Source organism: Dipodomys spectabilis, unplaced genomic scaffold, assembly GCF_019054845.1.
Source record: "Dipodomys spectabilis isolate Male_0828 unplaced genomic scaffold, ASM1905484v1 ptg000038l, whole genome shotgun sequence".
NCBI lineage: Eukaryota > Metazoa > Chordata > Mammalia > Rodentia > Heteromyidae > Dipodomys > Dipodomys spectabilis.
This window is the reverse complement of record NW_024870715.1, coordinates 1056690-1082438: the sequence shown is the minus strand read 5'-3', so window position 1 is coordinate 1082438 and position 25749 is coordinate 1056690. Positions and strand designations below refer to the sequence as shown.

General features: G+C 40.1%; 1 protein-coding gene across 3 annotated transcripts in view; it reads right to left on the bottom strand.

Annotated features, from left to right (window-relative positions):
- Hectd1 (HECT domain E3 ubiquitin protein ligase 1) overlaps positions 1 to 25749 on the bottom strand; it is a 117865-nt gene that overhangs the window by 67687 nt on the left and 24429 nt on the right. For all 3 annotated transcript variants that reach the window (XM_042677401.1, XM_042677402.1, XM_042677403.1), the window contains exons 4-12: positions 24323 to 24550; positions 22589 to 22870; positions 22220 to 22490; positions 21457 to 21533; positions 21278 to 21376; positions 18338 to 18452; positions 17476 to 17650; positions 5645 to 5783; positions 5286 to 5456 (exon numbers count right to left, since the gene is read on the bottom strand). In XM_042677401.1, coding sequence (XP_042533335.1) covers positions 5286 to 5456; positions 5645 to 5783; positions 17476 to 17650; positions 18338 to 18452; positions 21278 to 21376; positions 21457 to 21533; positions 22220 to 22490; positions 22589 to 22870; positions 24323 to 24550 — 1557 coding nt within the window. The remainder of the gene's footprint in view (positions 1 to 5285; positions 5457 to 5644; positions 5784 to 17475; positions 17651 to 18337; positions 18453 to 21277; positions 21377 to 21456; positions 21534 to 22219; positions 22491 to 22588; positions 22871 to 24322; positions 24551 to 25749) is intronic.

The window sequence follows — 25749 nt, the reverse complement described above, 5'->3', positions numbered from 1 at the left end:
TCTACCTGAATATATACATATATATACATATATATTTATATACATATATACATATGTGTATATATGTGCATATATACATATACACATACATATATATGTATACATATATAAAAATATATATATATTTAATTTTTTATTGTTGTTGTTGGTCGTGGGGCCTCAACTCTGGGTCTAGGCGTTGTCCCTCAGGTCTTCAGCTCAGGATTAGCGCTCTACCATTTGAGCCACAGAGCCAATTCTGGCCTTTTCTGTTTACGTGGTGCTGAGGAATCAAACCTAGGGCTTCATGCATGCAAGGCAAGCACTCTATCACTGAGCTACCTTCCCAGCCCCTATCCTGAATATATTTTTAAAAAATAAAATAAAATCAATCTATTAACATTTTGTACTCAAGTACAGGATCTAGATACTAAGAATATTATGATCACAAATACCTGTAATTCTAGCACTCAGGAGGCAAAAACAGGAGGAGCATGAGTTACTAGATTATATAACAGTTCAGGCCAATTATATAGTAAGACCAGTGGGCACTAATGACTCAACACCTAGTCCTAGCTACTCAGGAGGTTAAGTCCTAGCTACTCAGCAGGGGATCATAGTTTGAAGATGGCATGGGCAAAAAGTCTGAGAGACTTTTACTTCCAATTAACAAGGAAAAAAGCTAGACTGGAAGTAAAGCACACAACAGCCATCAGTGCAAATGCTAAGCAAGATTGTTAGGCCTAGTAAAGAGTTGGGTGCCACTGGGTCACATCTACAAGCCTAGCTAGTTACTAGGAAGGCTAAGATCTGAAAATCTTGGTTCAAAGCCAGTGGGGAAAACAAACCCAACAGACCCTTAACTCCAAACAATTAATAAAAAGCAAAAGCTATTGGTGAAGTCCAAGTAGTAAAAAAGCTGCTGACTCAAGCTCCAGTATGTATGTATGTATGTGTACTTATGTATGAATGTATACATGTATGTGCATGCACGCTTGTGCATGCACGCTTGCGCACGCACGCACACACACATATACACACACCACACAAACTGGAATAAGATATACAAAAAGCGTTACAAATACATGACAAGCAACACTAACTATCATGTGACCCACCCAGGAAAAGGGACCTCCTTTGACTCAAACTATTTTTTTGGTTGAGGTCACTGAGAATAAAAATAGAATCTAGTAAAAATGATTATAAAAATTAAGGTCAGAGTTTGGGGTAGTTACAGTAAACATTAGACTACATGGAGGATGGGTTTAAGATTAGGTGACTATTGAATAGCAAAAGTGTTTTCTATTTTTCCATTCATGTACAGGGTGATACCCAGTTAGATGGGGTAAACACCCAAGAGCCAGTGACTTACACCTGCAATCTTAGCTACTGAGGAGGCTGAGATTGAGGATTATGGTTTGAAGTTAGCCCAGCAGACAAATCTGAGATACCTATTTCAGTATTGAGTTGCATGTGCACGCAAATGCACACACAGAGCAGGGTGTTAATGGCTCACATAAGTAATCCTAGCTACTCAGGAGGCTGAGAACTGAAGGTCACAAGTCAAAGCCACCCAGGAAGAAAAGTCTGAGACACTTGCCTCCAATTAATCAGCCAAAAAAACCCAAAAAACAAAAAAAACCTGCCATGGAAAAATAGCTCAAGTGATGAGAGTAACCAGCATTCATCAAGTAAGCCAAGCAAGAGGCATGAAGACCCACTACTAAGTTCAAGACCCAGTACTAGCATTTAAAAAAAAAAAAAAAAAAAAAGCGGGGGGGGGGGGGGGGGGAAGAGTCTGGGAATGTGGCTTAGTGGTAGAGTGCTTGCCTAGCATGCATGAAGCCTAGGTTTGATGCTTTAGTACCACTTAAACAGTAAAAGCCAGAAGTGGCGCTGTGGCTCAAGTGGTAGAGCACTAGCCTTTAGCAAAAGAATCTTGGGCAGGGGATGGGGGGTGCCCAGGCCGTAAGTTTAAGCCCCAGGACTGGCAAAAAAAAAAAAAAGCACTGGTAAAAGAACAATAGAATTTTTTTTCCCCTGACATAGGCCTTGAACCCAGGGCCTTATACTGTTCCTGAGTTTTTTGCTCAAGGCTGGCACTCTACCACTTTGTGCCACAGATCCACTTCCAGTTCTTAGGAGGTTAATGGGAGACAAGAATCTCACAATCGGGGCTGGGAAGGTGGCTCAGTGATAGAGTGCTTGCCTTGCATTCATGAGGCCCTGGGTTCGATTCCTCAGCACCACGTAAGCAGAAAAAGCTGGAAGTGGTGCTGTGGCTCAAATGGTAGAGTACTAGCCTTGAGCTGAAGAGCTGAGGGACAGTGCCCAGGCCCAGAGTTCAGGCACCATGACTGGCGAAAAAAAAAAAAAAAAGAATCTCACAATCTTGGGGCTGGGAAGGTGGCTCAGTGGTAGAGCGCTTGCCTTGCATGCATGAGGCCCTGGGTTCGATTCCTCAGCACCACATAAGCAAAAAGAAAAAAGCCAGAAGTGGAGCTATGGCTCAAGCATTAGAGCGCTAGTCTTGAGCTGAAGAGCTAAGGAACAGCGCCCACGCCCAGAGTTCAGGCCCCACGACAGGAACCCCCCAACCCCCCCAAAAAAATCTCACAATCTTAAAGCCTGGCGCTGGTAAGCTCAACACCTGTAATCCTAGCTACTCAGGAGGCTGAGATCTGAGGATCATGGTTCAAAGCCAGCCAGGGCAGGAAAGTCCATGAGACTCTTATCTCCAATAAACCACTAGAAAACTGGAAGTGGTGCTGTAGCTCAAGTGGTAGAGCGCTCGCCTTGAGCTGAAGAGCTGAGGGATAGTGCCCATGCCCAGAGTTCAAGCCCAAGAATCTCACAATCTTTCCTCACTGGGCCAGCTTGGAACCACAATCCTCAGCTAGGATTACAAGTATATGCCACTAACACCAAGCTGTATGGAAAGTGTTAAGCTGAACAATGTCCAGAGATCATACAAGGTAGGAAAATATTAAGGGCATTCTAAACAGCCACAGTGGAAAATTCTCAAAGATCTACACAGAGCAATTTCATGAAGATATTAAAGTAATCATACATCAGTTTAACCCTGTCATTTCAATTATGAGTAAACATCCCTAGAGAAAAAGTATTCTAGAGCTACTCTAATAAAACTTTAAAGCAAGTCTAAAAGGAAGTTTTATTCTAATAGCAACAGCTTGCCTTCAACATTCCTTAAGAAAAATCACAATACTGAGCATAGTGGCTTGTGCCAATAGTCCCAGCTACTCAAGAGATAGAAAAGACTGCAGCTGAAGGAAGATCAGCTAAGGCAAAAATTAGTGACCTCCCATTTCACATAACAAACCCGATGTGATGGTGTGCAACTCTAATTCTGAAACTCCAGTTACATGGAATTCATAGTCTTAGGTTAGCTCTGAGCAAAACCTCAAAGCTCTCTTCAAATAAATAACTAGCCAAAAGTGAGGGGAAATGTACTCATGTAACTGTAACCCCACTGTATATCACTTTTACAATAGCAATAAAAAAATATTTTCACAAAAGTAGAGGGAGCACTGAGAGCATAGTTCAAGTGGTAGAGTGGCCACCTAACAAGTATGAGTCCTGAGTTTAAATTACCACAAAAATTTTCAAATGAATACTAAAACTACTGAATAAAGTTTAATGACATGAGCTTATTTATGTAATCGCAAATTATGTCCTTACAACTTGCTTAATTACAAAAGGAAAAAAGAAAAGGTAAAAAGCCAAGCTACAGAAACAGCCAAAATATCCTAAAAAATGTGGTACCTGTACACATTGGAATTTTACACAGCCATTAGAAAGAATAGTATGATGTCATTTGCAGGGAAATGGATGGACCTAGAACAAAACGTGTTAAGTGAGGTAAGTCAAGCTCAGAGAGACAAACAGGAGCATGTTTTCTCTCCAATGTGGAAGCTTGATCTAATATACATTGGAACATAGTAAATTATACAAGACTCTAGACATTTACAAACAGTAATACCAAAGAAGGATATTCTTAGGAGAACACAACAGCGCAATGCCTATGTGTATCTGATCATATAAAATAATATTTATTGAAATGAACTCCAGGAAATGGAAGAAATAAGAAACAGAAGGTAGAGAAAAAGCTTAATCAAGAAATCTTAGGTAACATTATCAGCAACTAGGTAAACACATCATGTACTGTTGAGAATGCTCATAATGTATAAAGAACTCAGTATCACATCTTTAGTATTCCTACAAATATAAATAAGCTGAATCTAATTACAAAGAAATATGATTACAATCTAATTACAAAGAAAATGCCAAAAAGCCCTGGCCATATTAACAGGTCTCCCCTCTTCAAAAACACTAAAGTTACAGGGAAGAAAAAAAAAAAAGACTAACTGCTGAAAGGTTCAGAGGAACATGAAGACTACAATATGTGTTCCTGGACTGAATTCTGTACCAGGAAAAAAAAAAACTGCTATGAAAGACATTAAGGATGATTGGCAGGGCTGGAGATACTGCTCAAGTAGTGGGGCACCAGCTGTGAGCAAGAAGATTGATGACAACATTTAATCATACTTTTTGGACTTAATAGCAAGTACTTTTATATAAATATACATTTGTTTTCAAAATGTTAAGAATCAAATGCAGGTTTTCACACATAACTAAGCACTATACACCGCCAAAGTAATCCTGATTCCATACTTAAGACTGTGTAAGAGAATATGATATTTTATTATTTTTAATGGAATATTTGTATATAAAATGGAGCATCCTATATCCAGCTTACGCTCAAATAATAGTCCCAAAATGTACACACACAATTATCTGTGGAAATTATAAAGCAAATAAGGCAGTGTTAATAACTAGTGAATATAGATAGGGATTTTGACAGTTATATCTCTAACTTTTCTGTACAATTAAAATTTTATCCCACGTACCGGTGGCTCAATTCTGTTATTTAAACTACTCAGGAACCTGAGATCTGAGGATAAAAGTTTGAAGCCAGCCCAGGCAGAAAAGACCATGAGACTCTTTAACTCCAATTAACCAGCAAAAGGCCAAAAGTGGAGGTTCAACTCAAGTAGTAGAGCTCCAGCCTTGAGTAAAAAGCCAAGTGAGAGTTCAAGGAGCTTAGTTCAAGACCCAGTACCAACACACAAAAATGTATCAATAAAAATTGTAAATAGAAAACTGAATTTAAGAGTAAAAGTATACGGCTACCTTCATAATGCCATTATTTTACCAAAAGCATGATGAAATTACATTTCTTCAAAATAAACTCTATTCCTTATATCAGTACAATTAAGACTACTCACTTTTTCTGGTTTTGACTCCTCTTCATTTTCATCATCAGAGGAGGGACCTGCCAAAGTTGACACTTTGCTAATTACACCAAGTCTGGCTAGCTGATCCAAAAAAATATCACCACCTTTATCTACTAAATCCCTTATGATCTGCAAAGCAAGCAAGTGGCCATCATCATCATCCTGGAGAAGGGAGGGGAAAGAGCACACGAGAGCAAGGAAATTAACAGAAAATGACAAAAGTTTAGTCCCTTTGAGTAAACTAATACAGTAATGTGCATAAAATGACTTACTGAAATTAGAACTTTTATTTTCACTACTATCTAAAGGAAATTAAAGCTATAAGAATTTTAGACAGTTGAGAAACTGACCTCTTGATCAAGAACAGTTGCAGTGATTTCCACTAGTACTGTAGGCAAATTATGACCAACATCAGAGTCACAAACTTCTTTTAACAGTGCTTCAGAGCAAAAATGAATCATTTTTCGAATTAGAGCAAGACTTGCTTTCCTTGAGAAGTGAAAAAAAAAATTTATGAAAGAAATGTTAAGATGCTAAAATTAGCAAAAACACAAACTATGTAATAGTTAAAACTAAAGTGGGGCCAGATGCTGGTGGCTCATGCCTGTAATCCTCCTCAGGAGGCTGTGATCTGAGGATCTCAGTTCAAAGCCAGCCAGGGCAGAAAAGTCCCCATGAAACTCTTATAATTGGAAGTGAAGCTGTGGCTCAAAGTGGTAGAGTGCTAACCTTAAGCAAAGCAAAAGAGCTCAGGGACAGGACACAGGCCCCGAGTTCAAGCCCCACGATCAGCCAAAAAATTTTTAAAAAGCACTTAATTAAAAAAAAACAAAACACTAGTTTCTTTTGAGTAATTTTATTTCCTGTCATTACTATTATTAATATGTTGAGCTAATCAAAACTGGCACTTTTTTTTTTTCCATTTTGCCAATTCTGGGGCTTGAACTTGGGGTCTGGGCACTGTCCCCAGGCTAGTGCTCTACCACTTTTAAGCAATAGCACCAGTTCTCACTTTTGGTAGTTAACTGGAGGTAAGAATCTCAGGAAAGTCCGTGAGACTCTTATCTCCAATTAACCACCAGAAAACCACAAGTGGCACTATGGCTCAAGTGGTAGAACACACACCTTAAGCTGAAGAGCTGAGACAGCCCAGGCTCAGAGTTCAAACACCATGACTGACCAAAAAAAAAAAAGAAAATACACAAAATTATAAAAGGCTAATCACTGTATCAAGCATCAAATCCACAAGAGTCTAATGTCCAAATAACAAGCCAAAAGCTGGAACTGGAGGCTGGACATCATTGGCTCATGCCTGAAATCCTAGCTATTCAGGAAGCTGAGATCCAAGGATCTAGGTTTGAAGCCAACTTGGGCAAAGAAAGTCAGTAAGACTCTCAATTAAGTACTAAAGAAGCTGGAAGTGGAACTGTGGCCCAAGTGGTAGAGCACTAAACTTGAGCAAAAAAGGAGAGAGCCAGTGCCCTGGCACTGAGTTCAAGCCATGGGACGGGCACACACACACGGACACACACACACACACGGACACACACACACACACGGACACACACACACACACACACACACACACACACACACACACACACACACACACACACACACGCTGGAACCGAAGGCATGGCTTGAGTGGGAAAAGCTGAACTCCTTAACTGAAGACTCATTACAGGCCCCAAAGGGACAAACAAATAGCTAAGCAACTATTCTGCTATCTGAATCTATAATCAATTCATTTAACAATGAACTTTTGAGCACCTAACAATATTCTAGGCACCAAGATGTAAATACCATTATCCTTAAAGTGACTAGACAGTGGTGAGAAAGGCAAAAACTTGTATCCTACAAAGGCACCTGACACAGCTGTTATTTTTACAGAATGAGGTCTCAATTTTATAACTGCATTGCTTATATGCTTGCTCGAAGTACTGGGGATCAAACCTAGGGACTCATACATGTCAGGTAAGTACTTTACACCTTTCTAATTCTCTATAACTGAATTATAATGTTCTACATTTTATTAAAAATTCAAGCACAGAGAAATTATTGGGTGCCCAGAAGCCAAACTTCCCTGAGTTCCTTCTATATTTTATTAATTTACAATTAGTTATAAGATTAGTATTTATGTGTAATAGTTTTAGATCATGATTTATTTCAATAAACAGCACAAGGTATCTATGTCATCTGTTGTCTTTGTCTCCCTCTCCTTTATCCTCTAAGTATATGAAGCAGAAATACTACTGAATACTTTAAATACATTATAACTCATTTAAATCAGATGACAAGCCATGTGAACTAAGTTTTATTATCCCAAAGAAAGGTAATAACTCAATTAAGTAGAGCTAATAAATTACAATATCTGAACTCAAATTCATCTTTTATCAGTACATTATATATAATATTTACAACATAAAAAGTTCCAGTTTAACATTATTATATAAAGTCAATCATAAAGATTTACAATCTTTTCTATTAAAAACATTGCTAGCCAGGCACTGGTGACTCATGCCTGTAATCCTAGCTACTCAAGAGGCTAAGATCTGAGGATCATGGTACAAAGCTAGCCTGTGCAGAAAGGACACGACTCATATCCAATTAATTATAAAAGAGCCAGAAGTAGACCACTAGAAGTAGAGTGGTAGAGCACTAGTTTTGAGCAAAAAATATGAGCAACAGCACCAAGTCCCTGAGTTAGAGTCCCAGAATGAACAAACACAAAAACTAGCACTATACTAAGGAAATAGTAATTCTCTTATTTCTTCAGTACAGAAAAATGTAGGATTTACACTCATATGTATATGAGTACATTGTGCCTTAGTTTTCACTGCTTGATTTATTTACATGTGCTCTGAAATTTATATAATAAGGACAGTATTGTTTGGTCATATTTGCTAACAAACAGTAATCTATTGTCATAGTTATTTGAACTAAGTTTTATTCTTGGGCCTTTGTTGCTGTAGTCTTTGTGCTGGCAGTAGGACCTGAACTAAGGGCCTCACTGCCATGTTTGGCTTTTTGCTCATAGCTGGTGCTCTACCACTTGAACCACATTTCCACTTTCTCTTTTTTGATAGTAATTGGAAAGAAGAGTTTCTCAGCTTCCAACCTTAATCCTTCTGAGGATTAAGCCCCCAGAATAGCTACGATTATAGGCGTGAGCTACCTGCACCCAAGTTAAGTCTTTGTTTTTGATACACAGTAGTTTTGTATTTTTTGCATAAGACAAATTTAAAATAACAGTTAGCCAGGCAAGGTGGGACATGCCCATAGTCACAACTATTCAGGAGATCGAGTTAGGAGGAGCTAGACTCTCACTTCTCCCAATATGCTTCTCACACAGCTAGGATGACAAAAGTATCCAGCTACCATTTAAGACAAGGTATTGAAAACTTTCTGCTCAACCTCAAACCTCCCAATCTCAGCCTCCCAAGTAGCTAGAGTATAGGCATGAGCCACTTACTCCTAGCAATTTTTTTTTTTTTTTTTGGCCAGTCCTGGGGTTTGAATTCATAGCCTGGGCACTGTCCTTGAACTTCTTTTGCTCAAGGCTAGCACTCTACTACCTGAGCCACGGCACCAATTCCTACTTTTTCTGAATATGTGGTACTGAGGAATCAAACTCAGGGTTTCATGCATGCTAGGAAAGCACTCTACCACTAAGCCACATACCCAGCCAAGCATGAGTTATTTTTAATGATTCTATAAAGATCTACCAAATTTAGGATAAACTTCTACAACAATGGTATTCTAGGCTTGTTTTAAATACTTGATAAAACATATGCCAAAGTATTTTTGAAGGAACAAATAATTCCTAAGTTGAATATGAAATAGAATGGCCTTATGTAATTTGTAAGCCCAGCTCCTAGTCTGCATGGCAGCCAAAACATTAACATGTATGAAATTGTATTTCAGCTTGCTTATGCCTACAAGTACCTGAACATATTAACCTAGGTCTAAAATTATTCCTACAACCCTCTTTCTGGGGAACAGTATTTAGAGCCTGATATGCTTGTTGAGCCACACTTCCAGTCCATTTTTAGGGAGAAGTATAGGTGTGTGTTGGTCCTGGAGCTTGAACTCAGGGCACCATTCTGTGTGTGTGTGTGTGTGTGTGTGTGTGTGTTGTTTTTTTTTTTTTTCACACACACTTTTATTAGTTTTCTCTACAACAGACAATAACATCAGTCTTTTAATAACAGATTCTCAGTTCACTTGAGGCCAAATGGATCCAAGGAAAACAAATGAAAATTAAATATTTAAATTAGTTAAAAGGCACTATATAAGATATCAACTAAAACCTACAACCACAGTGGTAGCAGGCTGAAAGATTAAACTACATTATCTAGTGTGAACATTAACAATTACACAGCAGGAAGCAAGATTGTATGGCAAAAGACTATACAGTACAATGACTAGTTGGGCCCAAGATGATATTTGGCCAGGAAAAGGTCAAGATAGCTGAATGTAAATCCAAATAGAAAGGAATAGGTACAAAGGAGTATCCAAGCTATACATAGTCAAGCAGATGATGATGATGGATCAGGCTTCTTCCTCCCAAGACATATTTACTAGACTGAGCTACCCTCCATCCTTACTTCAAGATCTTGCCTAACAAATGCTTAAGCTGAACTGCTTGCTTCTGTCTTACAGGGGACTCAACTACCAGGACTAGGTTTGAGGTTGCTCAGACCTGCTTTAAGGTATTAGGCCTTGGAGAATCTATCTCACATAGGCTGGCTTTGTTGCTAGTTACTTGGAACAAAGAAAAAAAACCAATAGTATTCACATGCAAAGGGGTCCAAACTTTGTCAATCACATTTAAACCACTTTGCAGAACAAGGTCAAAAGTCTGCAAATGTTACAGCAGCTAGGTAATGCTGCAGGGGTTATAAATTATGACCAAGGAAGCCAGGATAAGATAATTCAGGTAGAAAAATCTCAGCAGTTCATCTCAATTTGCCTTTCCCCAAATTAGAATCCACTAACTCTAATATACCATGTGGGATGTAGAAAGCTACACTGGAGCAAGCTAGGTCTTCTGCTAAATTTTTCAAATACTAAGAGAAACCAAGGGAGAACAAGGGGTGGGGTTAACTTCAGTTTTAAAAAGCCTCAGAAGTTATTCTATTATAAAGGGACATGGCTGAACAGGTAAGAAACAGATTCTCCATTGTGAGTTCTCCTGATGGCTTCTGCAAGGATCATAGAGATGTCGATCACCTGTATTTTGGAGCAATGCTTCATCTTGTCCTCCTGAGGTATAGTGTTGGTGACTACAACTGCTTCAAAGCAGGCATTGTTGATGGGAGAAATGGCTGGGCCAGAAAAGATTCCATGAGTCAAGATTGCATAAACTCTGGTGGCTCCAGCTGAGAGAAGTTTGTCAGCTGCATGGCAGATTGTGCCACAGGTGTCATTTTTATTCCTACAACCCTCTTTCTGGGGAACAGTATTTAGAGCCTGATATGCTTGTTGAGCCACACTTCCAGTCCATTTTTAGGGAGAAGTATAGGTGTGTGTTGGTCCTGGAGCTTGAACTCAGGGCACCATTCTGTGTGTGTGTGTGTGTTGTTAAGCCACACTTCCAGTCCATTTTTAGGGGGAGGTGTAGGTGTAGGTGTGTGTGTGTATGTTGGTCCTGGAACTTGAACTCAGGGCACCATTCCCAAGCTTTTGTGCTCAAGGCTAGTGCTCTACCACTTGAGCCACAAAGCCGTGTGTGTGTGTATGTGTGTGTACTGGTCTTGGAGCTTGAATTCAGGGCACCATTCCCTAGCTTTTGTGCTCAAGGCTAGTGCTCTACCACTTGAGCCACAGAGCCGTGTGTGTGTGGTTGTGTGTGTGTGTGTGTGTGTGTGTGTACTGGTCTTGGCTTGAACTCAGGGCACCATTCCCTAGCTTTTGTGCTCAAGGCTAGTGCTCTACCACTTGAGCCACAGAGCCATTTCCGGCTTTTTGTTGATTAACTGGAGTGAAGAGTCTCACAGACTTTCTTGCCCAGGCTGGCTTCAAATTGCAATCCTCAGATCTCAGCCTCCAGAGCAGATAGAATTATAGCCCTGAATTACCAGCACCCAGCTATATTTATTACTTTTGAGATAGAGTCTCATTTTGGGAACAGGCCAGATTAAGCTGTGAATCTCCTACTTGTGCTTCCCTGAGTTGCCCAGGATGACAGGCATGTAATCCCACATAACAGCTACTGGAGGAAATGAGGCCAGACTGGTCTGCAACTACAATTTCCTATGTCCAATTTCCAAGTAACTAGAATTATACACTTTAGCCATCATGCCCAGATGAACACATACTCTTCCCAAAAAACACAGTATATTTACAAAAATCCACCATGTAGCAAAATTCATACTATTTCTCTAACTATAATGCAACTAACCTAAAAGTCAACTTAAAAAAAGAAAAAGTAACTTGTGCCAAGCACTAGCAACTTGCACCCGTAATTCTAGCTACTCAAGAGGCTGAAATTTGAGGATCACAGTTTAAAGCCAGCTCTGGCAAGAAAATCTGTGAGATTCTATCTCCAATTAACAACCAAAAAGCCAGAAATGGCACTGGCTCAAAGCAGTTCGAAATCAGCTGAATATCAGTTAAGTCCATGAGACTCTTCTAATAAATTACTCCCAAAAAGCCAGAAGTAGAGCGGTGGCTCAAATGGTAGAGCAACTAGCTATAAGCACAAAAGCTAAGGGACAGTGCCCATGCCCTATTCAAGCCCTACGACAGATGAATGTGCATGTGTAAACATGAACGAACACACACACACACACACACACACACACACACACACACAGTACCAACCTGGTATTTGAGGCACTTTATTTTGTTGTAAAGGTGCTGTACAGAGGGATTACAGTTACATAAGGTAATGAGTACATTTCTTGTTGAACATTGGTACCCACTCCTTCATTTTCCTCCCACTATCCCTTCCCCCAAGTATTAAAAAAAAAAAAAAATCATACACATGTGCGCATGCGCACACATACATGCACATATACACACACACCTTTTAAACTTAAAATGGCTAAAATCAAATTTCCATTCACTCAACAAAAAAAGTGATAGCTATCTTTTCCTTCAATTTGCCCTGCACAGGTACCTAGTCACCAATTTATACAGAATCTATCTCCTAACTCTTGAATTTGTTATTTATTTCTTACTAGGCCTGTAGGCTGAACTCAGGGCCTAGGCTCTGTCCATGAGTTGTATGGCTACAGGCTAGTGCTATACCACTTGAGCCATACCTCCAGTTGCAGTTTTTTGACAGTTAATTGAAGATAAAAGTCTCACAGATTTTCCTGCCCAGGATGGCATCAAACCATGGTCCTCAGATCTCAGCCTCCTGAGTAGCTAGGAATTTATAGAGCCACTGGTTTCCAGTTTTAATAATCTTTAACTAAGACTATACTTGGAGGCTGGGAATGTGGCTTAGTGATAAGAGTGCTTGCCTAGCATGCATGAAGCCCTGGGTTCAATTCCTTAGTACCACATAAATAGATAAAGCCAGAAATGGAGCTGTGGCTCAAGTGGTAGAGTGCTAACCTTGAGCAAAAGAAGTTCAGGGGCAATGCCCAAGTCCTAAGTTCAAGCCCTAGGACTGGCAAAACATAATAAATAATGCTGCAATAAACATTGTTGTGCTAGTAGCTTTGGAATGGCCTTGTTTGTGGTCATTTGGGTAAATGCCCATAAGTGGGACTGCTGGGTCATAGGGGAGCTTTATGTACAGCCCCTTCAAGGAACCTCCATACTGCTTTCCAGAGTGGTTGAACAAGTTTACATTCCACTAACAGTGTAGTAGCATTCCCTTTTGGCTACATCCCTTCTAGCATCTGCTGTTATTAGATTTCTTGAATATAGGCCATTCTGACTGGGGTGAGGTGGAATCTCCCTGTTGTTTTGATTTGCATTTCTTTTATGGCCAGAGATATTAAGCATTTCTTCATGTGTCTATTGGCCATTCTTATTTCTTCTTCAGAGAAGTCTCTCTTTAAGTAGACATGGACACAAGAGGTTTTTCTTTGTTGTTATTGTTATTAATGTACTACCTGATTTCTTTTTTCTTTTGTGTTTTTTACCCTGCTATAGTTATCCCGTTTTCACTGTGTTCGATTTTGGTACCCTGGGTATTATATATATGTTTATCTGAACTAAGGAAGGGAAGGGGAACAAAATGGTAAGACAAAGGACAAAGGGGGAACCAATGCAACAGAGATACTCCCAAGACATTATGTTGGAAATAATCTGTACAACTTGGTGTGGCTTGGGAGAGGGAGGGAAGGGCGAGGGGAAATGATAGAAGGGGTAACAAGTTAGGCAAGAAATGTAATTACTACCTTGCTTACATACCTGTAACCCCTCTGAAGATCACCTTGACAATAAAATTTTTAAAAATAATAAAAAAAAATTTTTTTTTTGGGGGGGGGGGGGTCCGGTCATGGGGCCTGAACTCTGGGCCTGGGCGCTGTCCCTCAGCTCTTCAGCTCAAGGCTAACGCTCTACCACTTGAGCCACAGCGCCACTTCCAGCTTTTTTCTTTTTGCTTATGTGGTGCTGAGGAATCGAACCCAGGGTCTTGAGCATGCAAGGCAAGCGCTCTACCACTGAGCCACCTCCCAGCCCTAAAAAAAAATTTTTAAAAGACTATACTTGGTATCATAGCATAGAAAGGCCTTTGTCATTATTCACTGAGCTTTCTAAATATATGCTGTATTCCATTAATATCAACAGACCTGTAATTGCTGACCATTCATTCAGCAAATATATGTTGAGGACAAGTGTCAGGCCCTCTTCTCTATGTCTTTGCCTTTGTAGAAAAACAGCAGTACATAAAACCAGCTTTTAAGTGTTTATTTTAGAGAGAGGAGAGAAACAATAAGCAAAAAGTAAAACCTTTAGGTAGTGTAAACTCTGTGAAGATAGTAAAATATGATATATATAAAGTGTCCTACAGTTAAATTTAAATTAGGTAGACAACTTCAGTGAATGTAACATTTGAACTGAGATCTGAATGACACAAAGCAACCAATCTATGCAGATGACTCATTCTGAGAACAAAAAGTTTTAAACAGATGGAAAAACAAGTACAAAGGTCCTAATGTAGAGATGTACTTGTAGTGTTTAAAAACAGAAAGAAAACTAGTGTGTCACAGGCCTAGGGCTAGATAGTACTAAGTGAAATCAGAGACGTGGCTGGGTATTCTATAAAACCTTGAGAGCCTTAGAATTAAAGAGCTAGTTTAGGGCTGGGAATGTGGCTTAGCAGTAGAGTGCTTGCCTAGCATGCACAAAGCCCTGGGTTCAATTCCTCAACACCACATAAACAGAAAAAGTTGGAAAAGTGACACTGTGGCTCAAGTGTTAGCCTTGAACATTAGGGACAGTGCACAGGCCCTGAGTTTAAGCCACAGGACTAGCAAACAAAACAAAACAAAAAGAGGTAGTTTATTTGTTTGAGGAAGGTGATCAGAAGGATTTATGTAAGTGCCAGTACTTAGGCCTTGAGCTCTTAGAAATTTTGCTCAAGGCTGGCACTATACCACTTGAACCAAAGAAGTCTGATTTATGACCAAGCAGAACTATCAGTGTTCAAATAGGCAGTAAGGTGATATAAGTCTAATTTTAAAATATAGTTCAGCCTAATATTTATGAATAGAGTCAAGAAAGAAAAACATCAGAAAATAACTAGTTAAAAGGCAATGAAAATATTCAAATCTATGATAACTTGAAAACCACAGTATTGGCAAACAGAAATGACAGGCTACAGATACAATGTAGAGTAAAAGAGCCAGAAGAACCTGCGGATAGATTGATTTATATCACCATGTGTTAGCACATTTCATTCCCCACTCATGCTTCCAAATACATCCACCTGGAAAACTACTTTGAAGACAAAATTTAAATCTCATTTCTGCACAAAATCTCCAAGTTGCTCAAATAATCATTCCCAAAAATCTTTGTTGATATCCATTATCTGTCACCTCCACTCTGGATGCTTATATATTTTTTCACTAGCTTGCAAAACCACAATAAGCAAAAACCATCTCTATTTAGCCACACTTCCAGTGGCCATTTCACACTGACCCTATCAACAAGCTTCCACAGAGCCCAATAAATATTTGCTATATTTCTCTAAGTGAGTTGATATTCTCCTGTAAACTACAAAAATGTGTTAAGAATCTAATCCTTGCCAGGCGCTGGTGGCTCATGCCTGTAATCCTAGATAGGAGGCTGAGACCTCAGGATCATGGTTCAAAGACAGCCTACAAAGGAAAGTCCGTGAGGCTCTTATCTCCAATAAACCACTCCAAAAACCAGAAGTGACACTGTGGCTGAAGTGGTAGAGTGCTCCCCTTGAGCTGAAGAGCTGAGGGACAGCACCCAGGCTCAGAGTTTAAGCCCAACAACTGAAAAAAAAAAAAAAAAAATTGAATCATCTTGATTTTTAAAAAATACTTTCTCTTAAAATGTATCATCAGCAGGGCTGGGAAGGTGGCTCAGTGGTAGAGTGCTTGCCTTGCATGCATGAGGCCCTGGGTTCGATTCCTCAGCACCACATAAGCAAAAAGAAAAAAAAAGGCAGAACTGGCGCTGTGGCTCAAGTGGTAGAGTGCTAGCCTTGAGCTGAAGAGCTGAAGGACAGTGCCCAGGCCCAGAGTTCAGGACCATGACCAGACCCAAAAAAAAAAAAAAATATATATATATATATATATATATATATATAGTGTGTGTGTGTGTGTGTGTGTGTGTGTGTGTGTGTGTGTGTGTGTGTGTGTGTGTGTGTGTGTGTGTGTGTGTGTGTGTGTGTGTGTGTGTGTGTGTGTGTGTGTGTGTGTGTGTGTGTGTGTGTGTGTATGTATGTATCATCAGAAGCTGGGTGCCAGTGGCTCACGCCTGTATTCCTAGCTACTCAGGAGGCTAAGATCTGAGGGATCACAGTCCAAAGCCAACCGAGGCAGAAGAGTCCATGAGACTCTTATCTCTTATCTCCAATGAACCACCAGAAAACCAGAAGTTATGCTGTGGCTGAAGTGGTAGAGTGCTGGCCTTGAGCTGAAGAGCTGAGGGACAGCGTCCAGGCCCAGAATTCAAGCCCCACAACCACCAACAACAAAAAAGAAAATACTATCAGGAGATAAAATGGTTTTCCTACTTCTAACCTGTTACCATTTTGTGTGCGCACACACACACATGCTAGTCCTAGGGCTTGAACATGGCTTGGACACTTTTCACTCAAGGCTAGTGTTGTGCCACTTGAGCCACAGCACCACTTCTGGCTTTTTGTTGGTTAGTTGGAGATAAGAGTGTTACGGACTTTCCTGCCTGGGCTGACTCCTAACTGCAGTTCTCAGATCTCAACTTCCTGAGTAACTAGGTTTATAGATGTGAGCCACAAGCACCCAACTCTTGTTATTCTTTTTGTTGTTGTTGTTGGTCGTGGGGGCTGAACTCTGGGTCTGGGCGCTGTCCCTCAGCTCTTCAGCTCAAGGCTACCTCTTGAGTCACAGAGCAACTTCCGGCTTTATTCTGCTTATGTGGTGCTGAGGATTGGAACCCAGGGTCTCATGCATGCAAGGCAAGCACTCTACCCCTGAGGCCACCTTTCCAGCCCTAATTGTTATTCTTAATATAGCTTTTTTTTTTGGGGGGGGGGAAGGGGGGGTCCATCACAGGACTTGAAGTCAGGGCCTAAGAGCTGTCCCTGAGCTTTTTTATTCAAGGCTAGCTCTCTACCATTTGAGCTCCAGCACCATTTCCTTTTCTGGTGGTTAATTGGAAGTAAGAATCTCATGGCCTTTCCTGCCTGGGCTGGCTTTTTGTTGCTGTTGGTCATGGGGCTTGAACCCTGGGCCTGGGCACTGTCCCTCAGCTCTTCAGCTCAAGGCAAGCACTCTACCACTTGAGCCAGAGCACCACTTCTGGTTTTCTGGTGGTTAACTGGAGATAAGGGTTTCACGGACTTTCCTGCCTGGGCTGGCTTTGAACTGCGATCCTCAGATCTCAGCCTCCTAAGTAGCTAGGATTACAGGGGTAGCTACCAGTGTCCGGCATTTAATATAGCTTTTAAATGTTAAACCTCAAATCCTTATTGAAAAGGTAAATATAAAAAGTAATTAGTATCATGTAGCCCAGAGATACAAACAATATAAATAAATACCTTATTGAAGGCAGCATGGTTTGCTGAAATGTTTGTGCAAACACTGGCAATAACCTTTTCAAGTATATTGGTGCCATTTCTGGATCTCCTTTGGGCTCATTACATTCTTCTTCATCCTTATTTGTATCTTTCTTTTTCTTATCATCTCCTTTATTAACTGGACACATCCAGTCACCTACAAATAAAACATTATACAAAGAATTATTTTCAGAAACATTTTATTTTGAGGGAAAAAAAATCTCAAGATATACCAATATTAGCAGGCTTGGAACACAGCTTAAGTGGTAAAGCACCCACTTAGCAAGCAAAAGTTACCAGTTCATACCCAAGTACCACCAAAAATTAAATAAGATATAACTACCTCAAATTGCAATCATCTAATGGGCAGGGACATAGATACCTAGTGGCAGAGTGACTGCCTAAGCATGTGTAAGGTCTTGGGTTGGATCCTCACACCAGGAGGATCCAGAGGGGAGGATATAAAATTAGGTAATATCTGTTGATGGTGTTTTTACAAATATTAACACTTTTAATGAGATGAATAACCCATTAAGGAAATCATTTTGATACCACCTTTGATTCTAAAAATTACCGCACAAAGGCTTTACATTCATCAACTCCAAGGTTAAATAAATTAATCTGCATAATACCTCTGAATTTTATTGGTTCTTGAAACATGTAGTCAGTCTCAAGAAAATGTATCAGTAGCTGCTAAAGATTTAACAAATAAAAGGAGACAGGTATCTTTTTTTTTGTAGGAATGGTTCGTTTATATAATGTTCATGTGTCTACAAAAAGCTACTTCTGTGGAAGTGAAGATGAAAAGTAATATTACGTAGCCTAAAAGGAATTTACTACTCACCAGGAGACTGAAGAATAGCTACAACTTCACTATGGCCTCTTTCACGAGCTTTATCTAATGGAGTTTTCCCATCTTCATCTCTTAAATCTGGATTTGCACCATGCCTTAACAGAGTCTTGAGAAGAAAAACAATGTGAATACCTTGTTTCTTTAACATCTAACCCAGCAATCTATAGAGTTTCCATAATTACTTAAATTACAGAGATACTAATCCAAATCTGCTTTTGCATTTGTCACCTTAAAAGCAGCTATTCATAAGTGGTGCTGTGGCTCAAAGTGGTAGAGCAGTAGCCTTGAGCTGAAGAGCTCAGGGATATCACCCAGACCCAGAGTTCAAGCCCCATAACTGACAAAAAAAAAAAAAATCAAACTATTTTAACTGGTTGCTGGTGGCTCATGCCTGTTAATCCTAGCTACTCAGAAGCTGAGATCTGAGGATCACAGTTCAAAGCCAGCCAGGGCAGGAAAGTCCGTGAGACTCTTATTTACCTCCAATTAACTACCAGAAAACTGGAAGTGGTGCTGTGGCTCAAGTGGTAGAGAGCTAGCCTTGAGCTGAAGAGCTCAGGGACAGCATCCAGGCCCAGAATTCAAGTCCCAGGACCAACCAAAAAAAAAAAAAAGCAGTTATTCATATCTTGAAAAAGTAGACTAATTACATATGGTTTTTTTTATTATTACAACCTGAACGTGTCACTTCATTAAATTATTCTTCCTAATTTCTGCATTAACAGAGTACTATTTAGGGGCTGGGAATGTGGCTTGCCTAGGATGCATGAAGTCCTGGGTTCGATTCCTCAGTATATAATTCCTCATATAAATAGAAAAAGCCAGAAGTGGTACTGTGGTTCAAGTAGTAGAGTGCTAGCTTACAGCAAAAGAAGCTCAAGAACAGTACCTGGCCCTAAGTTCAAGCCCCAGAACAAACAACAAAAAACAGAGTACTATTTAGCTTGTGATCTGTAATCAATGCCAATATTTCCTACACAATGCCAATTAGTATATTTTGACTAAAAAGTCATCAAGATCTGTTGTCTTTCACTGCCACTAGCATTACCTTAACCTTTTATAACCTCAAACTGAGAATATTTAATCACAATGGTTCAAAAAACTTTATTAACTGGCATTAAATCTAAGTGATAAAAGAGCGTTTGTTATGTATGAGACCTCTGACTCCATTCCCAGGAAGGTCAGGAAAAGGGATTCTTAAAATGCAACCTCTAAAACATGCTTTGTTAATTATTAATCACCCTTAGAAACACCACTCTCTTTAAAAACTAACCTACTGATAAGCCAGTCATTGTGGAACATGACTATAATCTCAGTTACTTAGAAGACAGAGATCAGGAGGTTAGCAGGTCAGGGTAGCCAGGAACAAAACACAACAACCTGTTTGAAAAAAATAAGTAAAAAAGAAAAAGGGGCAGCACCAGTGGCTCCTGCCTGTAATCCTAGCTACTCAGGAGGCTGAGATCTGAGAATTGCGGTTCAAAGCCAGTCTGGGCAGGAAAGTCCATGAGACTCTTATTTCCAATTAACCACCAGAAAACTGGAAGCAGCACTGTGGCTAAAGCGGCAGAGCACTAGCCTTGAGCTGAACAGCTGAGGGTCCCACGACGGAAAAAAAAAAAGGGGGGGGGGTGAGGAGGGGACACAAAAATGGAGGGAGAAAGGGTGAACAAATGCAGCTGTGGTAGTCACCAGCCACTATATTGAAAATGAACTGTACAATTTGTGGGTAGGGATGGGAGGGAAAAATTGGGAGAGAGCAAAGGAAGGGGTGACACTGCCCAAAAAGGAATATACTCTTTACCTGATTACGTAACTGTAACCCCTTTGTACATCACCTTTATAATAACAATGAAAAAAATTAAATTTAAAAAGAAAAAGCAAAATGAATAGGGAAGCAAAAAGGGTTAGGAGCTGAAGTGATAGTGTGCTTGCCTAGCAAGTTTGAGGCCTTGAGTTCAAAACCTTAGTACCCCATGTCCTACCCAAAAAGACTCAAACTTACAAAATTTGAGATTAAGGAGACATCTTTTTCTATTTAAAAACTTACTATATTGAATGGTGAAGGAGTTGACATTGATCAGGATGCATTGTACTCATAAACTGACATTTGAATTGAAACTCCTTTGTATAACTACTTAAAGACAAACTATAATAATAAAAAAAAACCTACTATATCACTATCAAAAATTTTCTGTACTGTAAAGGTGACACTGGTGGCTCACTCCTATAATTCCAGATACTCAGGAGGCTAAGATCTGAGGGTTGTAGTTTGAAGCCAGCCCAGGCTATAAAGTCAATGAAACTCTTTATCTCCAATTAACCATGAAGAAGCCAGAAGTAGAACTATGGCTTACCTAATAGAGCACTAGCCTTTAACACAAAAGCTCAGGGACAGCATCCGGGTTCTGTGTGTAGGGGTAGTGCATGCGCACGCACACCCACACCCACACACAAAGGTGACAATAGCAACTATCATCTGAATACCTAAGATATGATGACTGCAGTGCATTACATGTAGTTTAATTCTCAATTTTATTTATTTTTGCTGGTCATGGAACTTGAACTCTGGGCCTGAGCACTGTCCATGAGCTCTTCAGCTCAAGGCTAGCGCTCTACCACTTGAGCCACAGCGCCCACTTCCGACTTTTTCTGTGTATGTGGTGCTAAGGAATCGAACCCAGGACCTCATGCATCTCATGCATGCAAGGCAAGCACTCTACCACTGAATCTCCTTCCCAGCCTCCAAAATAATTTTGCTAGGGAAATATATATAAAACTTATTTTACAAATAGTTATAGTGGGAAGAGACATGGGGAGATACCGATGACTTGAGGCATAATTTAGGAGAATAACATTTTATGTATCATTCTAATTTTTGAACAATGTAATTTTAAAAATCAATGGTTTTAAACACTAGACCTTCTTTACCTTTGCTACTTGAGGTCTTCCAAAACAGGCAGCATAATGTAATGATGATGACCTTTGACCCCTATTAACATCAGCACCTCTCTCACAAAGAAATTCTACCTATAGAAAAAAAATCATAAAAGTTGCTTTATTTATACTTCTCTCTTTCATTTAAAATACTAGCTGATTTATTAGCTTACCATTTCCTGAGTTCCAAAAGCAGAGGCCCAGTTCAGTAAAGTCTGACCCACATCATCCATAAAGTTCACTTCAAAGGCTGAAAGTTTAAAAGAATTTCATTTTTACAACCAATAAAATAATTCAGAGCTTTTCTAAATTTGAACCATTTAAAAATTATAAATAATCCACTAACTACACAGCCAAGAGATTGTTTTAAATGCCAAGGTCAATTATTTAAATAATCACTTTAGTATTCTAAAATTTTTCAACCACTGAGGATTCCTAAGGCCTTAAAAAACAAACATGAAATAAGGAAAAAAATCAGCTTAACAGGGTATGAGTTGTATTATAATTTAACTTAGGAAAAGCTAATCCATATCTATCTTTCAAAGAACCGAAAAGAACAAGCCTGACGATCCAGAAGAATCTTTCATGAATTTGTTCATCACCTCATATATACATATACATAAATACATTTACACACATATATACACATATATATGTTACTACAATTTACTCTAGTCAATTTCCATCAATCTTAATAAAATAGCACTAAATTCAATCAGTGATTCATCTTAGAACTCGCAGGCTCTCCCTTCAAGTATTAAAACAGATAAATTTCAAATGCTGTTTTACTCATTCAATAGTCTTACCATGCATCAGGCAGATAATTTAAGCATATGGAAATGGGAAACTATTTTAAAAGATTGGCCATAGCACAGTTATGTGAAAAAACTAATTGCCTTTAATCTCTTATCTCATAATATTAACAAAAAATCTGACCTCCTGTGTCAATTGCATCTATAAGTGCATCAGTATCTTTACTTCGAATACAGTCTATAAGCTGCCGATGTGAACGTTCCCCAGAACTATCCAATCTCCGAAGTCCTGGGATTCTGCCTGTAGATCCAGCACTAGACTTAGGCAAAGCTTTTCGTCCTTCAAATAATAGCACCAACAGAAGATCAACCAAACGCATGGTATCAAGCACACATCTTTCATCACCCTGTAATGCACTCTCAATTGAATCTGGAAGCTCTGACCTCAGGAGATCCTAGGAAGAGAATACAACAAAATATTTTATATATTTTCAGAATACAAAAACATTTTTTTCTAAAAGATTAAAAAGCAAAGATTAAAAAACATTCTTACGTGTGTTACTACCGGAGAGCCTCTGCAAAGTGTTGAGAGCAAACTTACAATCGTTGACACTTGGTTACTCAACTTGGAATCAGCAGTTGTAGAAGGGGCTCCAGTGGTGCTGCGACCTGGTTTGCATGCTGATGAGGGTCCTGATACAGTACCACCAGCAGCTGCCATTCGAGATAAGAGTTCCTCAGTTAATCCATGTTTGGCTAATGGAGCTGGATCAACACCACGACGAGTAAATCGGTCTGCTAGTGAGGCAAAACATCGCAGTGCTCCATCTGAAACCTGATGATGTAAAGAATAAGCAGACAGATAAATTTAACCTAAATGGGGATTCTATCGTATCATATACTGTTACTATAAGAAAGGAAGCTGTTGTGAATGGAAATATAAAATCTACCTAGATTTAATTGTGGCTCCATACTCAGCTAATGGTATAACCTGAGGACACTACCTAGTAAAGGCCTCAGTTACCTCATTTATAAAACAGATATAATAGTGGTACCTTTGTCTCATTTTATCAGCCTAAATGATGTAACACATGTAAAGAATGTAGATGGTAGGCAGACACAGGCTCAGCCTGCAATTCTAGCTACTCAGTAGCTAAGAGCTGAGGATTCCAGTTCAAGCCAGCCTGGGAAATCTTTTTTTTTGTGCCAGTCCTTGGACTTGTCTGGGCCTGAGCACTGTCCCTGAGTCTCTTTTGCTCAAGAGCAGCATTTTACCACTTGAACCACAGTGCCACTTCCGGCTTTTTTGAGTAGTTTATTAGAAAGAAGAGTTTCATGGAGTTTCCTGCCTAGGCTGGCTTCAAACAGCAATCCTCAGATCTCAGTCTCCTGGGTAGTTAGAATTACAAGCATGAGCCACTGGTGCCCCCCTCAGCCTGGGAATTCTTATCTCAAATGAACTGTCGGAAGGAAGGAAGGAAATATGGAAAGATGGAAGGAAGGAAGGAAGGAAGGAGAGGGGGGAAGGAGGAAGGAAAGGAACAAGGAAGGAAGGAAGGAAGGGAGGAAGGAAGGAAAGAAGGAGGGTGAGAAGGGGGAGGAGGGAAGAAGGGGAGGAAGGAGGGGGGAGGGAGGAAAGGAAGGAGGGAGGAAGGAAGGGAGGAAGGAAGAAGGGAGGGAGAGAAGAAGGGAAGAAGGGAGGAAGGGAGGGAGGGAGGAAGGAATGAAGTAAGGAAGGGAGGGAGGGACAGAAGGGGGCAGAGGGAGGAAGGGAAGAAGGAAGGAAGGAAGGGAAGGAGGGAGGGAGGGAGGGAGGAGGGGGAGGAGGGAAGGGAGGGAGGAAGGGAAGGAGGGAGGAAGGGAGGAAGAGAGGGAGGGAAGGAGAAGGAAGGAAGGAAGGAAGGAAGGAAGGGGAGGGAGAGGAGGGAGGAAGGGAGGAAGGGAGGAAGGGAGGGAGAGGGAGGGAGGGAGGGAGGGAAGGAGGAAGGAAGGAAGGAAGGAAGGAAGGAAGGAAGGAAGGAAGGGAGGGAGGGAGAGAGGGAGGGAAGGAGGGAGGGAGGGAGGGAGGGAAGGAGGGAGGGAGGGAGGAAGGAAGGAAGGAAGGGCGGGAGGGAAAGAAGGAGGGAGGGTGGGAGAAAGGAAGGAAGGAAAGCAGGTAGGCAGGCAGACAATTTCTATAATTATTTCTACTTCAACAAGTTAAAATATTCAAATAATATAGTTCTAAATAGGGACCATTATAAAAATCATTTTTGAAGACTGAAAATAAACAAAGCAACTTATTTACCTGATGATCTTCATGTTTTAGTAAACTAGACAGAGATTCTACACAAATTTCTAAAGAAGAATCCTGAGGTTCCATTTTGCCACAGAGTCTTGATACCACAGCCATTGCAGAGTGCAAGGTATCTTTGTGAACCAGGTGTCCACTGTCACGAATGAAAGTAAGCACACAATTCAAACCACCAGCCTCAAAAACTGCTCCTGACTCACGGGTGCATATCAGTTCCAACACCTGCAACAGTAAAACAAAATTAACAGAAGAATATATTTACCTTCTATTTGTTAGAATCACAGACCATAATGTATCTCTTTTTATGTCTTCCTAATAAAAGGTAGTCAAGTGCTGATTAAGTAATAGCAAACAGAATTGAAAAACCAAGTTGAATTATCTGTCAACAGGGCCCTTTTGAATATGATACTAAGAAATTCTCTAACACCTTGAGCAAAAGAAGCTCAGGGACAGGCCCTGAGTTCAAGTCCTAGGGCGAAAGAAAGACAGAAAGACAGAAAGACAGAAAGACAGAAAGAAAGAAAGAAAGAAAGAAAGAAAGAAAGAAAGAAAGAAAGAAAGAAAGAAAGAAAGAAAGAAAGAAAGAAAGAAAGAAAGAAAGAAAGAAAGAAAGAAAGAAAGGAAGAAAGGAAGGAAGGAAGGGAGGGAGGGAGGGAGGGAAAGAGAGAAAGAAAGAAAGAAAAAGAGAGAAAGGGAGAAAAAGGGAGAAAAAGGAGAGAGAAAGAGGAAGGAAGGAAGGAAGGAAGGAAGGAAGGAAGGAAGGAAGGAAGGAAGGAAGGAAGGAAGGAAGGAAGGGAAGGAGGGAGAAAGGGAGGAAGGGAGGGAGGGAAGGAGGGAGGGAGAAAAGCAAGCAAGCAAGCAAGAAAGAGAAGGGAAGAGGGAGAGAAGAAAGGAAAGAAAGAAAAAGAAATTCCCTAACAAACAACTGAAGAGGCAGGTTTAACATCTCACACAATTATGTAATACTGACTATATTAATGCAGGAAATTCCAAGTGTTAAGCAATTGCATTTGTTACTCTTAGTGTTAGACTAAATATGAACTTTCAAAGAAAAATAGGCTCTGCTGGGGAATTACCAGCAGGAATGGAAAGGGCTAAAGAAGAGGGTAAATGAGGATGAATATGGTTGATGTATAATAATAGAACAATAAAACCTAGAGGGGAGGGATCGGACTGGGAATATGGTTTAGTGGTACAGTGCTTGCCCAGCATGCATGAAGCCCTGGGTTTGCTTTTTTAGTATCACATAAGCAGAAAAAGCTGGAAGTGGTGCTATGTATCAAGGGGTAGAGTGCTAGCCTTGAGCAAAAAGAAGCTTAGGGACAGTGCCCTGGGCCTGAGTTCAAGGCCCAGGACTGGTCAAAAATAACAAAGGGGGGGGAGTCATGAGGGAGAGTGATAGAAACGGTGTGATTAATAGT